Below are 14,145 nucleotides of genomic sequence, written 5' to 3' on the forward strand. Positions count from 1 at the left end.
TTTTCCTCCATTTTTTTTGAAAATGTCTTCTTCCAAAAGACCCAACAAAGAAAAAACACATGTTAGAAACACCACGACCCCAATACCTTCATTTGATCAGCCGATTTTTTCACCTCCATAATACCACTATGGCGGTATGCTTCCGTATTTTTTCACCTCTAATTTTTTTTGGTGTGTTCTTTTTAATAAGTTGTAGGCTTTATGTTTCTAATATGCTTTTCTAATTTTTTTTTATAAGTTAATCAATATATGGTATTTGTATTTTTAATTAATAAAATATTATCTTTTTAAAATTATGTTTTTTTATTTAAAAAAGAAGTTTTATTAAAGTAAAATAGTTAAAAAATTATAAATAAAAAAAGGATATAAAAGTATGGAACCACTCCCTTAGTGTGGCAAGAAACCACATTTGTGTGGTAAAAAATGACGTAACACTTATATGGCGATGAAGGGAGTGCGGTTTCGATGGCCCACTCCCTTCAGCCTAAAAACTTTAGTTTTAATTAAAACCATATTATTTCATTAATTAAAAATTAAACTCATTAATTAAAAATAAAACTTACACTAAAAAAATTCCTAAAAATTAAAAAAAAAAATCCTACAACCCATTTGTTTCATCACTTGAACAAATATAAGTATCTCTTTTGTTCAATATACTAGGAATAATAAAAATTAAAAAAAATTAAAACAATTAAAAAAAATTAAAACAACAAAATAAATATTCCTTGGTTTGTCTCATTTGTGTGTTTTGTAGCCCAAGAAAATGTTTAAACGAGCCTATAAGAAATAATCCAGCAAGAGAGATTATAGAGAGAGAATGTGTGGTAGTAATGAGCGGTAGAAATGAAAAGTACAGTTCAAACCACACACAAGGGATGGTGTGCTGTAAGTTGAGGTGGCAAAACCGTGGGTAGGGCTGTTAATCGGGTTAACCCGATCGGGTTTCGGGTTAAACGAGTCGGGTTAGTCGGGTTTTTTTAGAAAAAATATTCACCCGAAACCCGACCCTAATAAGGTACGGGTTAATCGGGTTCGGGTTAATCGGGTTTCGGGTTTGTAGGGTCGGGTTAATCGGGTTAAGGCTGAAATGTAAGATGAATTTATGTTGTGCTATTTTAATACATAATCCACATGTATAGGGACTTAAATTGTAAAGTTGGTATACGATATGAATTTTTGGAGTTTCTTTTACCATATTAGTAATGTAAATAGTAAATAAAATTCGTAAAACTGTTACAACACAACCGTACTGCATTAAGAAGAGAGGAAAGTTATGTCATTTTATACATCTCTATACATAGTAATTTTACTATCTGGTTTGTTTAAATAAGAAATATGTATTAGTTGTAAAATCTCATAGGATCTTGAATTCATGTCATTCAACGCAGTAAAAAAAATTTGGTAATAAATTCTTAATCGTCGGGTCAACTCGAATAACCCGATTAAAAGTTCTAACCCTATTAAACCTGACCCTAATTACCTTATTCGGGTTCGGGTTAGGTCGGATTGATCGGGTTCGGGTTTTTTTGACACCCCTAACCGTGGGTGCCCCATTCCCTCCTAAGGATATGTTCAAATCAACACCAAATTGCCACATAAGCTACAAATTATAAAATGACAAGTATGCCCCTAGGCCTAAGGTGGGAGGTACATCTCTCGGTAACCTTCTGACTGAGATATTAGAAGGTCTCTCGAAAATAATTACTACTCCATTAAACCGACAGAGCCATTTTAAATTCGGGTAATGTCCGGTAAATAGGATTTTGGGTTTGAAAATTTGGGTATTCAGTTAATGTGATAGTTAATTGAATACGTGATTTTTTTTTCTTAAATAATACACATTAGGTAATACCCTCTATTTCTTCTATGTTGGGTAATCACGTATGTGAAGGAAAAAAAATAAACAACCCTTCGTTCCTACGAGAGGATGTGAATTGTGAGATGTGAGAGTTGAATGTCCTGTATTTATACTTGACCTTGACAACTCGTGCAACTTTTCCTTTTGTATACAGCTTTTTCATTTTGACAGTACACCTTATGCATGCATCTACGCTAGATTGTTAGCTGTTTATTCTCCTTTTAATTATCTTTTTTCTTTTAAATGCAACATTGACATGATAATATAAAGAGTTACTTTTAACTTTCGTTTCGATTATAATGCATGTCACGTACCTTCATGTGGTTTTAACTTTGCTTTGACTTTTGCCACACAAGCATGGTTTTTTACTCACGGGTTAATAATAAGACACCTTTAAATATTTTATTGATCACTTTATAAAAAATCAACTTATAATAATTATTTATAATAAGTTTTTTCGGAAAATAATGCAATTTAAACTAATAAAAATATTTCAAACTTCAATTAGGGTGTCTATATGTAAAATCGGGTGTATTAATTTTTACCTAACCCTTTGACTCACATGTAAGAATTATCATAACCCTTAGAGGATTTGGACAATTCAAATCCCGAGATTGATCTGTGGATTTTTCCCCCTTCGGCAGCACAACTGCTTCAAGCCGATTTAAGGCATGTGACAAAAAATAAATAAATAAATAAATAAAATGAAGTCTTTACGGTAATTTTTTTTGTAAATGAGAGTGATTTTTTTAAATGAGATAAATTTATTCTTAAATCGTTTTAAAGATAGTATTAACTGTTTGTTTTAAAGACAATATTAACTGTTCGTTGTTGTTGTTTTTTTTCACTACCATATAAATGTTTTTTTAGGCAACATGTTAATATTTTAAACTTATAAATTATTGCTAATGAGAAAGAACAATTAAAGAAAACAAGAATATCTAGTTGTGAATTTGTGATATTGAATCATTAATTTTTGAATCATTTTTTAGACTTCAACAACAAGGATTTTAAATTAAATTTATAATGTCGAAGTTTCACGTTATCTATCGAAAATCAGAAAGAAAACATAGAATTTAGCTTTTTTATTCAGAAAACTAACATAAAAAAAGTGAAGAACAATAACGAAATCTTATAATTTACACAAATCAGAAATTAAATTAACACTAAGCAGAAATCAGAAACAATAATCAATCAGATTGCCTCATATTAACAAGAATACAAGATCAATTTCTTTTGAAGGATGCATGAAATCAAATTATCGAAATCGATGTATTAAGAAAGATTGAAATAAAAAATCTGAAAAGATAAATCATTAGGTTGTATGAAAAAATCACATTCGATTTATTATGAGTGGATTATTTTGTTGTCGTTGGTTGATAAAATCGTAATTGATTAATTGAGCACTTTGATTAATGGTGGTGAGAAACCCAATGTGATGATTATTCCGGAAGAATTGAATGTCCTTTAGTCTTCTCTCTTGATTTTGTTTTGGCACAAAATCCTTTCTTTTTCTGCTTTGCCTCTGTACACGATATATCATTTTTTTTGTCCTAACATAATAAGAAATTTAAAATTGGGGCTCTAAAAATTTAAAGGCCCTGAGCCGTCACCTATGCTGCCCCATCTATTGACACAACCCTAGACGATAGTGGGTTTTTTGTTCATTATCGATTAGTGATCATGGTTGTTTCTTTTAGTAAATGAGTTTCTCTAGCTATAGGAACCCATTGCATCATATATGGGGTCAAATTAATATAAAAAACATGTTCTTCTAAAAAAAACTAAATTAAATTTATAGGTCAAATGTATTAAAACATTTGTTTGTAATTTCGGGTATACACAAATATATCCAACCTGGTTTATCTCATCCCAAATACCTGTAATGCAATAAAGGTCGGGTATTTATTATTATTAAAAGGAAAACCTGAACTACTTGAAATCCAATTATTATACCCGATCAAGATCCTTAACTTAAAATACAAGTAAGAGAAATGAAAGAAAGTGGGAGCAACACAGATACAACGACAATAGATGGAGCTGTGGAGAGAGAGGAGGGTCAAAGATGGTAAATAGAGATTTTAGGAACTAAAAAGAAAGTTAGATCAAATTTGCTTTAATACCATGATATAATGTCTATATTCCTATTATTTCAAGACAAAACTGCAAAAATGGTCCCTGTGGTTTCTTATTTTATGTGGTTATGGTCCAAACGTTTGAAAAGTTGCAGATTTGGTCCTTTTCAACAAGTTTTGTTGTGGTTTTGGTCTCTCATCCGTTAAGTTCCTTAAAATGACAATTTTACCCCCAGGGACCATTTTCACAGTTTTGTCTTTTACTATACTATAAGGACCATTTTTGCATATATTTTTTTTATTTTAATAAAGTATTATATATTAATAGATATTATTTTTAATATATAATATTATATTTTAATAAATATTTTTTTATTGAATTATTAATTTATTTTAGTTGATTTTTTTAAAAAAAATTGTTGGAGTAATTCTTTTTTATTAAATTATTATATATCAATACATATAGTTTTTAATATATAATATTTATATCGTAATAAATATTATATTATTGGATTATTAATTTTTTTAGTTAATTTTTATAAATTTTAAACATTTTTCATTGTATTATTACGTTTAATTTATTATTTTCTTCATATACTAAATGTTGTTGTATTGGATTATTAATTTATTTTAGCTAATTATTTTTTTTAATTTTTTTTGTTGAAGTAATTCCTTTTTATTGAATTATTATGTATCAGTACATATAGTTTTTAATATATCATATTTATATCATAATAAATATTATATTATGGGATTATTACATATTACGAAACAGTATTTTATTGGATTATTAATTTCTTTTAGTTGACTCTTTTTATAATTTCATTTAGTTGGAGCAATTCTTTTTTATTAGATTATTATATATCAACAAATATTATCTTTAATATATAATATTTACATCATAGTAAATAATACATTATTGGATTATTAATTTTTTTAATTCTTTTGAATTATTAATTTATTGAAATATTACTTTTAATTTATTATTTTTTTAATATAATAAATATTATCTTATTGGATTATTATTTTATTTTGAATGTATACTATTAACTGTTTTTAAATTTATTAGTTTCACCACAAAGTCGTCGAAATACGTAAAAGTGTCGATTATCATCGTCAAAAATTAGCAGGATCACCTCCAAACACCATCATCGGAGGTTCCATAGATATTATACCCTATTCCACCCAGCGTTGTTGGTAGCCACCTGCGACAACCTCTTCATAATCCAATGGAATCTTTCATATCCCACATAATGCGCAACAAACCCCAATAACATTTATAAGTGGTGGTGGTGACCGAGTGATGGTGGTGATATTTTTCCAATGGTTTCTCATCATAAGCTAGATGAAATGAAAGTGTTTGGCAATGATCCTAACGATTTCGATGATGAGAGACCACGATTTTGCGTATCCCATGACTTTGTGGTGGAACCAATAAAATTAACAAGAACTACTATTATAATCCGATAAAATAATATTTAGTATATGAAGAAAATAATAAATTAAAAGTAAAAATCCAACAAAAATTAGTTTAAAAAAAAGAAATTAGAAAAATTAACTAGAAGATAATAATAATACAATAATATAATATTTATTATGATATAAATATTTTATATTAAAAACTATATGTATTGATATACAATAATTCAATAAAAAATAATTACGTCGATTTTTTTAAAAGAATTAACTAAAATAAATTAATAATCCAATAAAAAAATATTTAGTATATGAAGAAAATAATAAATTAAAAGAAATAAAAGAAATAATCCAATAAAAATAATTAAAAAAAGAATTAAAAATATTAACTAAAAGAAATTAATAATCCAATAATATAATATTTATTATGATATAAATTATATATATTAAAAACTATATATATTTATATATAATAACTCAATAAAAAGAATTACTCAAACAAAAAAAAAATTTAAAAAAATCAACTATAGTCGTTCCCCAAAAAAAACAACTATAATAAATTAATCATCCCATAAAAAATTATTTATTAATATATAATATTATATATTAAAAATAATATTTATTAATATATAATACTTCAATAAAATAAAAAAGAACTTATGCAAAAATGGTCCTTATGGTATGGTAAAAGACAAAACTGCGAAAATGGTCCCTGAGGGTAAAATTGTAATTTTAAAAAAGTTAACAGCCAACCAGTTAAACTTAACGGATGAGGAACTAAAACCACAATAAAACTTGTTGAAAAGGACCAAATCTACAATTTTTCAAACGTTTGGACTATAACCACATAAAATAAGAAACCACAGGGACCATTTTTGCAATTTTGTCTTATTTCAATAATGAACATATACGACAGTACAACACATATATACATATCGAGATGGGCATGGGCCGAAAGCTAATACAATGCGCTAACCTAATATACATTCTAACAACTTATTCAATCTTTTTTTTTTTTTTTTTCATAATATGTATTTTGTACAAGTTTTTTCAATAATAATGGTGGGCCTGTTAATTTTTTATTAATCAAAAGCAGACAAATTATACAAACAATAATAGAATAATATAAATAAAATTGTATATCCCCATAGAAAAGTTGATGAAACAATTCTTGAAGAGTTTTTAAGTTTGTAAATTGATGAATTAAAATTAGTTTTAGTGAAAAAGCTAATCTAATTGTACTATTTGTATATCTTTCATATGGAGAAAGTTGTTTTCCTAACGGGGTATTTGTACATTCAACCTATAGGATACCCTTTATATACCACGATTTGGCTACAACCTCTTCTCTTCAAACATAGATCCTTCCTCTCGTTTCTTTCCATGGGCTTCCTTGTATACTTGTTTATTCTCTTTCTTTTATCCATTTTTATTTCCTTCCTTATAGTTCTACATATATCTCGACACCAGAATTCTGTCATCCCTATTAATTGGCCACTTCTTGGTTCATTACCGGCTACCATTGTTAATGCCCACCGACTCCATGATTACGCCACCGATATTCTGACATGTAATGATGGTACGTTCGTGTTCAAAAGCCCATTGACAACCAACACGAATAAGCTTTGCACCACAAATCCTTTAGACGTCCATCACATAATGAGCAAGAACTTCTCTAATTATCCACGAGGTCATAGATTTCGTAAGATCTTTGATATCCTTGGAGATGGATTCTCTAATACTGATGGAGACTTATGGCATTTCCATCGTAGAACAATAATGCCTCTCCTGAAGTCCCCTTGTTTTGGTAGTCTCTTAGAAGATGTAATATGGAACAAGGTGGAAAGTGGGTTATTGCCTGTACTAGAATATCTTTCCATGCAAGAGGTGGAGATTGATTTACAGGATATATTTGAGAGGTTCTCTTTTGATACCATATGCAAATTGCTTTTGGATCACGACCCTAAAAGCATTTCTCTCGATTTTCCTTACATTCCATGCGAGAAGGCTTTATCAGAAATGGCAGAAGTGATGTTTTGGAGGTATATCATGCCTCGAAACGTAAGGAAATTGCAACAACTACTTAGAGTGGGGAATGAGAAGAAGTTGAGTGATGCATGGAAAACCCTTGATCAATTTATATACACAATCGTAGCCCAAAAACAAGACGAGTTAAATGAACTGATGAAGTGTGAATTCAAAGATGAAAAATTCAAATTATCAACAGCTCTCCTGAGAGAGTATAAAGACCAAGGTGGAAGTTCTGGGAACCCTGACAAGTTTTTGAGGGACGTCTTACTGAATCTGTTGATTGCAGGAAGAGATACCACCAGCAGCGCCCTCTCTTGGTTCTTTTATCTTCTTGCCAAAAATCCTATGATAGAAGATAAGATCAGGGAAGAGCTTCACAGAGAACTAGAGAAGAAGATTAATGTGGGTAAGAAAGATTTTCGTGCATTCGAGTTTGACAAACTAGTTTATCTTCATGGCGCATTATCTGAAGCCTTAAGGTTATTCCCTCCTGTTCCTTATCAACACAAAACTCCATTACAACCGGATATTCTTCCAAGCGGCCATCAAGTTGATCGGAAAACCATGATTATCCTATCTTATTATAGCATGGGAAGGATGAAATCCATATGGGGGGACGATTGCATGGAATTTAAGCCCGAAAGGTGGATTTCAGTGGATGGAAGAATCATACGTCAACCATCTTACAAGTTTCCTGCATTTAATGCTGGGCCAAGAGCTTGTTTAGGTAAGAACATGAGTTTCACTCAGCTGAAGATAGTGGCAGCCACAATCATATGCCATTACCATGTCGATCTTGTGGAAGGACACCTCGTGTTTCCAAGTAACTCCGTTATACTCAAGATGAAGAACGGTTTGAAAGTTACGTTAACTAAAAGAGAAGTGAAGTAAAAATGTAAGTGATTGGTTTGTTGTTTGTCGTTTGTGTGTTTAAGTTTATGGTTCTACTCTCTAAATAATAGCTTTGGGACATGTATGTACCAGCGGTTTGCATAAATAGAAAGGGATCTCAGAGTTGCAATTAACATGGTTTCATTAATTATGGAATACTATTTAAGCATTGCACTTAGTTGCATTTGTAAATGGTAAGAGAGGGAAAGAAACTAGAGAAGAGGCCCGGTCTAAATCTTTTTTTAGGCCTAGGGCAATAACAAAAAAAAGAGCCTTACAAGAAAAAGATTTGTATTAGAGAGAAAAGAACTTATTGTCAAATTTTAAACTTAAGTTTTTTATATAAAAATTAAACATGCTAACCAAGTAAACTTAATTACAAATGAATCCATTGGTCAGACTTGACATTTGAGAAAAAAATATGCATTTCAATCAATACTTTTATTCCTATAAATCATTCTATATATTTAAATGATTACATGTGTCATTTTATTATATTTAGATATCATTAAATGTGACACATATCATCATTTAATTGGATAAAAAGATTTTTATGAACAAAAAGTAGCAGAATGATTAATTTCTCATTAACTTTTAGCTTATTTAAATAAAAATTTCTTTTGTCAAGTGGTAGATTTTTTTTATTTTTTTTATTTTTTTTTTTTTTTTTTTGAGATTTAAGTTTTTTAATTAATGGAAAACCTTTTTGTTTTTTTGAGGGAAACAAAAAAATTGATAATTTTGCCCTTAACCTTCTTATGTCTGTTTTCGTTTTTTTCCTTAATTTTGCCCTTAACCTTCTTATGTTTGTTTTCGTTGACCAAAAAAGCTATACAGACGACAAGTCGTCTGCATAGGCTGAGCGGGAAGGGACAAAATATTGGCGGTATATCGAATTTCTATTCAGACGACATGTCGTCGGAAGGAGGAAATAAAAACATATTTTCGATTTATTTTAATTTTTTGTCGCAGAAAAGTAATACGATGTCGTTTTGGTCAGCCTATGCAGACGACATGTCGTCTCTATAGGGTACTTAAAATTTAATTTTGATTTATTTTTTATCCGGCTTGCAGAAACAGAACACGGTGTCGTTTTGGTCAAGCTATGTAGATGAAATGTCGTCTGGAAAAGGTGGGACTGATCCGCGTGAAAACCTTTTTCTATTTTATTTTATTTTTTAATGAAACGAAGTGGAACGACGCCGTTTTTGTCTACCTATAGAGACAACATGTCGTCTCTATAGGGTACTTAAAAATTAATTTTGATTTATTTTTTATCCGGCTTGCAGAAATGGAATACGGTGTCGTTTTGGTCAAGCTATCCAGACGACATGTCGTCTGGAAAAGGTGGGACCGATCCGCGTGTTGTTTTGGTCAAGCTATCCAGACGACATGTCGTCTCTATAGGGTTTCGCTGTAATAAAAACCCTTTCAGTCTTCATTTTCCAGTTGACTGCCCAAGCATTTTCTTCTCGATTGCTTCGGCGATCCCAGGTCTTTTCCAGCATTCCACTTCATTATCCAACTAAAAGGTAATGTTTTTGTCCTTGATTTCTTCTTAATTAGTAATAGCTTGAGTTTTTATTCCGATTTTGGAGGATTTTTTCCGGTTTTAGAGCCCTAAAACACTGCTGTCGGCCGGACAACGGTGAAAACCGCCATAGAAAACAATTTCCGGTGATATACCTCTCTTCACCACCGATTTAAGGTTGGTTTTTTTCCCCTGCTTAAGGAAACTGTAATGCACCATGATATATATACTTTTTAGTTTTTTTTTTGGTTAATTGCTTATATATATATATATATATATATATATATATATATATATATATATATATATATATATATATATATATATATATATATGCATTTTGAGGAATGAAAGTGTATTTTGGCATGAAAATGAAAATGAAGTTATATAGGTATGATTTGTTTATGCTCATTGTGGTATATGATTGTATGAAATTGAATGTATGTTTGATTTTGAAATTGGATGAAAATTGGAATCGGATGAAAATCGGATGAAAATTGGAATAAAACTTGTCCAAACAACAAGTCGTCTCTATAGGGTCACACTTTTACCGACGACAAGTCGTCTCTATAGGTCCGAATAAAACTTTTTCTAATTTCCTCGAAAATCTTTCCCGACGACCCTTTACAGACGACATGTCGTCTGGACTGACTATGCTATACCGACGACTCCTATACCGACGACATTTCCGACTTTTACCGACGGGCCTATACCGACGACTTTTTACAGACCACATGTCGTCTGTATAGGCTTTAGAGACGACAAGTCGTCTGGAAAGAGTTCAAAATTATCGTCTGTATAGTGTACGATTCTTGTAGTGAAGGTTAATTCTCCAAAATCTAAATATGGAAAAAACAGCAATTAACGTTGGTCAAATTTAGACCGCAAAAATTATTCGGGATATGAACCCTAGATTTCAAGAAATTAACCATTTGAAACCAAACACAAACATCAGAATTCAACTTAGATCACCCAGACACACAGATTATTGAGTAAACATTCTTACACTCTTCAAAATCATACAAGGCGGAAAGAAACCTAAAGCATGAAGTTGTTGCCGATGGAGAAGGAAAGATAATCATTAAAGATCCTTGTGAAATAGATTTTGGCTCAATATCCAAGAACACGATGAGAATTCAACGATGTTTGATCAATAATCAAGTGACATGCTTGGTGTGCCGGTGAAACAACCAAGTCGTAACAAAATCGTTGTGATAGACAATCGAAGTTAGGGCTCCAATGTCTATTATCCGAATCAGTAGGGCGTCCTCCATACCCCTGTTCTTTTTCAGAACGAACCAATAACTCAGACACTTGTTTCTTTTTTAGCAACAGTGGAGGGTAACATTGGACGACTTCTTGATGGATGCTTTCTTGATGGGATGGGAAGAAATGTGAAGATCGAAGAAGAGAGGAAGTCGTCGCTAAGGTGACTTGTCGAAGCAGGGGGTGTTTGGCTGGGATTAACAGATGAAGGTGAGGCTGGTGAAGGAGGAAATAGTTGGGTAGAGCTCTCATGGAGATTTTAGGAGTATGTTTCTTATGATTCAAAATATGAGGACACGAACAAACCAAAAAATTGGAAGGGTGAACAACAAACCCAAAAAAATGAGAGAGAGAGAGAGATGGGTCCAGTTTTATATTTAATAATAATAATGATAATAATAATAATAATAATAATAATAATAATAATAATTTAAAAAGGTGAAAAAAATGAAAACTAAATTCATTAAGGGTATAAAAGTCTTTTTAGTTTGGACAGGGACCAAAACTGCATGTAAACTAGCTCAAAAGGAACATCAATCCAAAAAAATCGTGGTTTGGACTAAAACCCAAAAAAATACATACCATAGGTACCATTTTTGCAATTTTATCTTATGTATATCCAAAAACAAGATAAACGTCAAATAGTAGCAAATGAAACATGAATTTATAGTAAAGTGAGAATATTGTTTACTAAAACGGTCAACTACTTTTGAATACATGTGTATAAGAGTTATGCGCTCATCAAAATATTTACAACCTATGTAGATGAATCTTTACACTCTTGTATGAATTTAAAATTCATCAATTACATATAAATATTCATAGCAAATGAATCTCTACACTTCTGTATGAATTTAAAATTCATCAATTACATATAAATCTTCATAACCATGTCAAAACTATCCTAACTTGAAAGAAGAAGTAGAGTATTTCGTAACACGTGACAAAAACTAATCTATAAATAACTATCGGTTCACTTTGTAACTTGGTTTTAAAGAACATACGATGTTTAATAACACATCGTCCTGCACTTCCGGTTTTAATTGATCAGTTTTGCTTAGTGTGGGGATGAATAAAAGATTATGTTGGTGTTTTATTTTCATAAAAATGGATAGAAGCAATTTTTGTTTGGGTTGACATTTCATCAAACACATCGTGGTCATCCCTATTGACGAGCACTGGTCCAGATTTTAAAACTTTCTTTCTACCCTAGCAATTGACCCGCAATTTATCATAACTTGCTGAAACTTAGGCTCATTCTCCAAATTTACCGTCATTTGTAAGTTAAGAATTTAAGAATGACTCTTAAGTTTTAGCCAGTGAAGAAAAAGGGACGATGGATATTCAGAAACATACCAAAGAAAAAAGATGTGTATCGATAAGCAAATTCTCTGACCCCTGGGTGAAGTCTATAATCGCTGAGTGAAATTTGTAATCACTAAGAGTGATTGTTGTTAACGTTTAATTTCCTTTGTTGTTTTCATTAACCAAGGATAATTCTGCATTTCTACTTCATATTTTGATATATATCGTGCTTTTGATTTCTTTACTTGTGTCATCTACCTCACATGTTTCCAGATTATCAACCAAGATACATAGATATATAGAACATTTATCAATATATATATATATATATATATATATATATATATATATAGGGATACGTACATATTAATATGACCTCTTTGACTCTTTCACTAGTACTCTTGTTGCTACAAACGAAAGTAGAAAGTAACTAATGAATAGATTTTAACAATTTGAAAATCAAATTCAACAATAACCACTAAAATTTGGCCCAACAGTATACATACCTTGTTTCTATTGGGGATTATTCTTGTGCGACAAAAATGAAGAACTTCATCTTCAAATTGTATAACATTAAAACTCAAACAAATGGACAACAATCACTACCTGTTAGGGATGATTCTAATAATCTAATTTGACAAAATTGAAATCTTCCATGAAAGCTAAAACTCATACGGGCAAATAGAAAAGAAGAAACTTTTTAATCCTTTCTCTTATGCTCTCAACCCATAACCATGAATAAGAGGCAATAAACAACAAAAAAGGGCGGACATCTTCAAACTGTTTCATATTACATGGAAATCTGTGATGATAAGTCAAAACAAATTAGAAATTTAAAACTGAAGATGTAAATAAAAAAGACCAGAAGAAAATCAAGTAAAATTATGAACTTATACCAAAATCAAAATTATAATAAAAAAGACAAAATTGTAAATTAATGTATGTAGTAAATAGAAAAAATTGGGTCTTGTACTGTAACACCCATAAAAATCACAGGAAATTTAAACTCATAAAAATCAACCAAAATTCATAAATTGTATACGAATCATAGTTTACATTTTCCAAACATCAGATTCTCCCAAAACCATAAGTCATACTGTGTATGGTCACCCCTTCGCCATCCCGCGGTTATCCGAAGTACCTGCAAACATAACATAAAATTGTACGACAAGGCTTAACTAGTTCCCCCAAAGTACCACCATATAATAATAATAACAAACAACATGCATACAGAGCCTTCAGCCTGACTGGAACACCGCACCGACCTACACACTATCTTCGACACTCATAAAACCTTTAACATGACTGGAATGCCTCACCGGGCTTTCAATATATCAAGACCGCTCTCCAGGCCTTCGGCCTGACTGGTATGCCTCTTAGGCCTTCAGTCTATTCGGGACGATGTCGGTCTCTTAGCCTTCTACATTAGTCTGCCTCAACGCAACCACACAACATGTCAACATATACATAACAGATAAACACATATATAACCAGTCAACAAACAATTAGACAGATCTACAGATCCCTAAGCATAGCACCATCCTATATACCAGGATACCGATCTAACAGATCACTATAGCACGATAACAGACTATCACATAACAGGATATCTAATCCAGTGGGCTGGCCTTGGTGCCTTCGACCCGTAAATACAATGAGGAAAGCTCACCTCATGGACTAGAAAAAAGCTGATAAGGTCTACACTTTAAATATCAGCTCTAACCATTACCTATCTAACCAAATGACCAATCACAATCAAAATCCCAAAATAC

General features: G+C 31.1%; 1 protein-coding gene across 1 annotated transcript; it reads left to right on the plus strand.

Moving 5' to 3' along the window:
* Window positions 1-6,616: 6,616 nt before the first annotated feature.
* LOC111889330 (alkane hydroxylase MAH1) lies at window positions 6,617-8,377 on the plus strand. Its single transcript, XM_023885464.3, has one exon. It carries the CDS (start codon window positions 6,733-6,735, stop codon window positions 8,269-8,271), a length of 1,539 nt encoding a protein of 512 aa, XP_023741232.1. The 5' UTR covers window positions 6,617-6,732; the 3' UTR covers window positions 8,272-8,377.
* The last annotated feature ends 5,768 nt before the right edge of the window (window positions 8,378-14,145 follow it).

Source organism: Lactuca sativa, chromosome 8 (assembly GCF_002870075.4).
Source record: "Lactuca sativa cultivar Salinas chromosome 8, Lsat_Salinas_v11, whole genome shotgun sequence".
Lineage (NCBI taxonomy): Eukaryota > Viridiplantae > Streptophyta > Magnoliopsida > Asterales > Asteraceae > Lactuca > Lactuca sativa.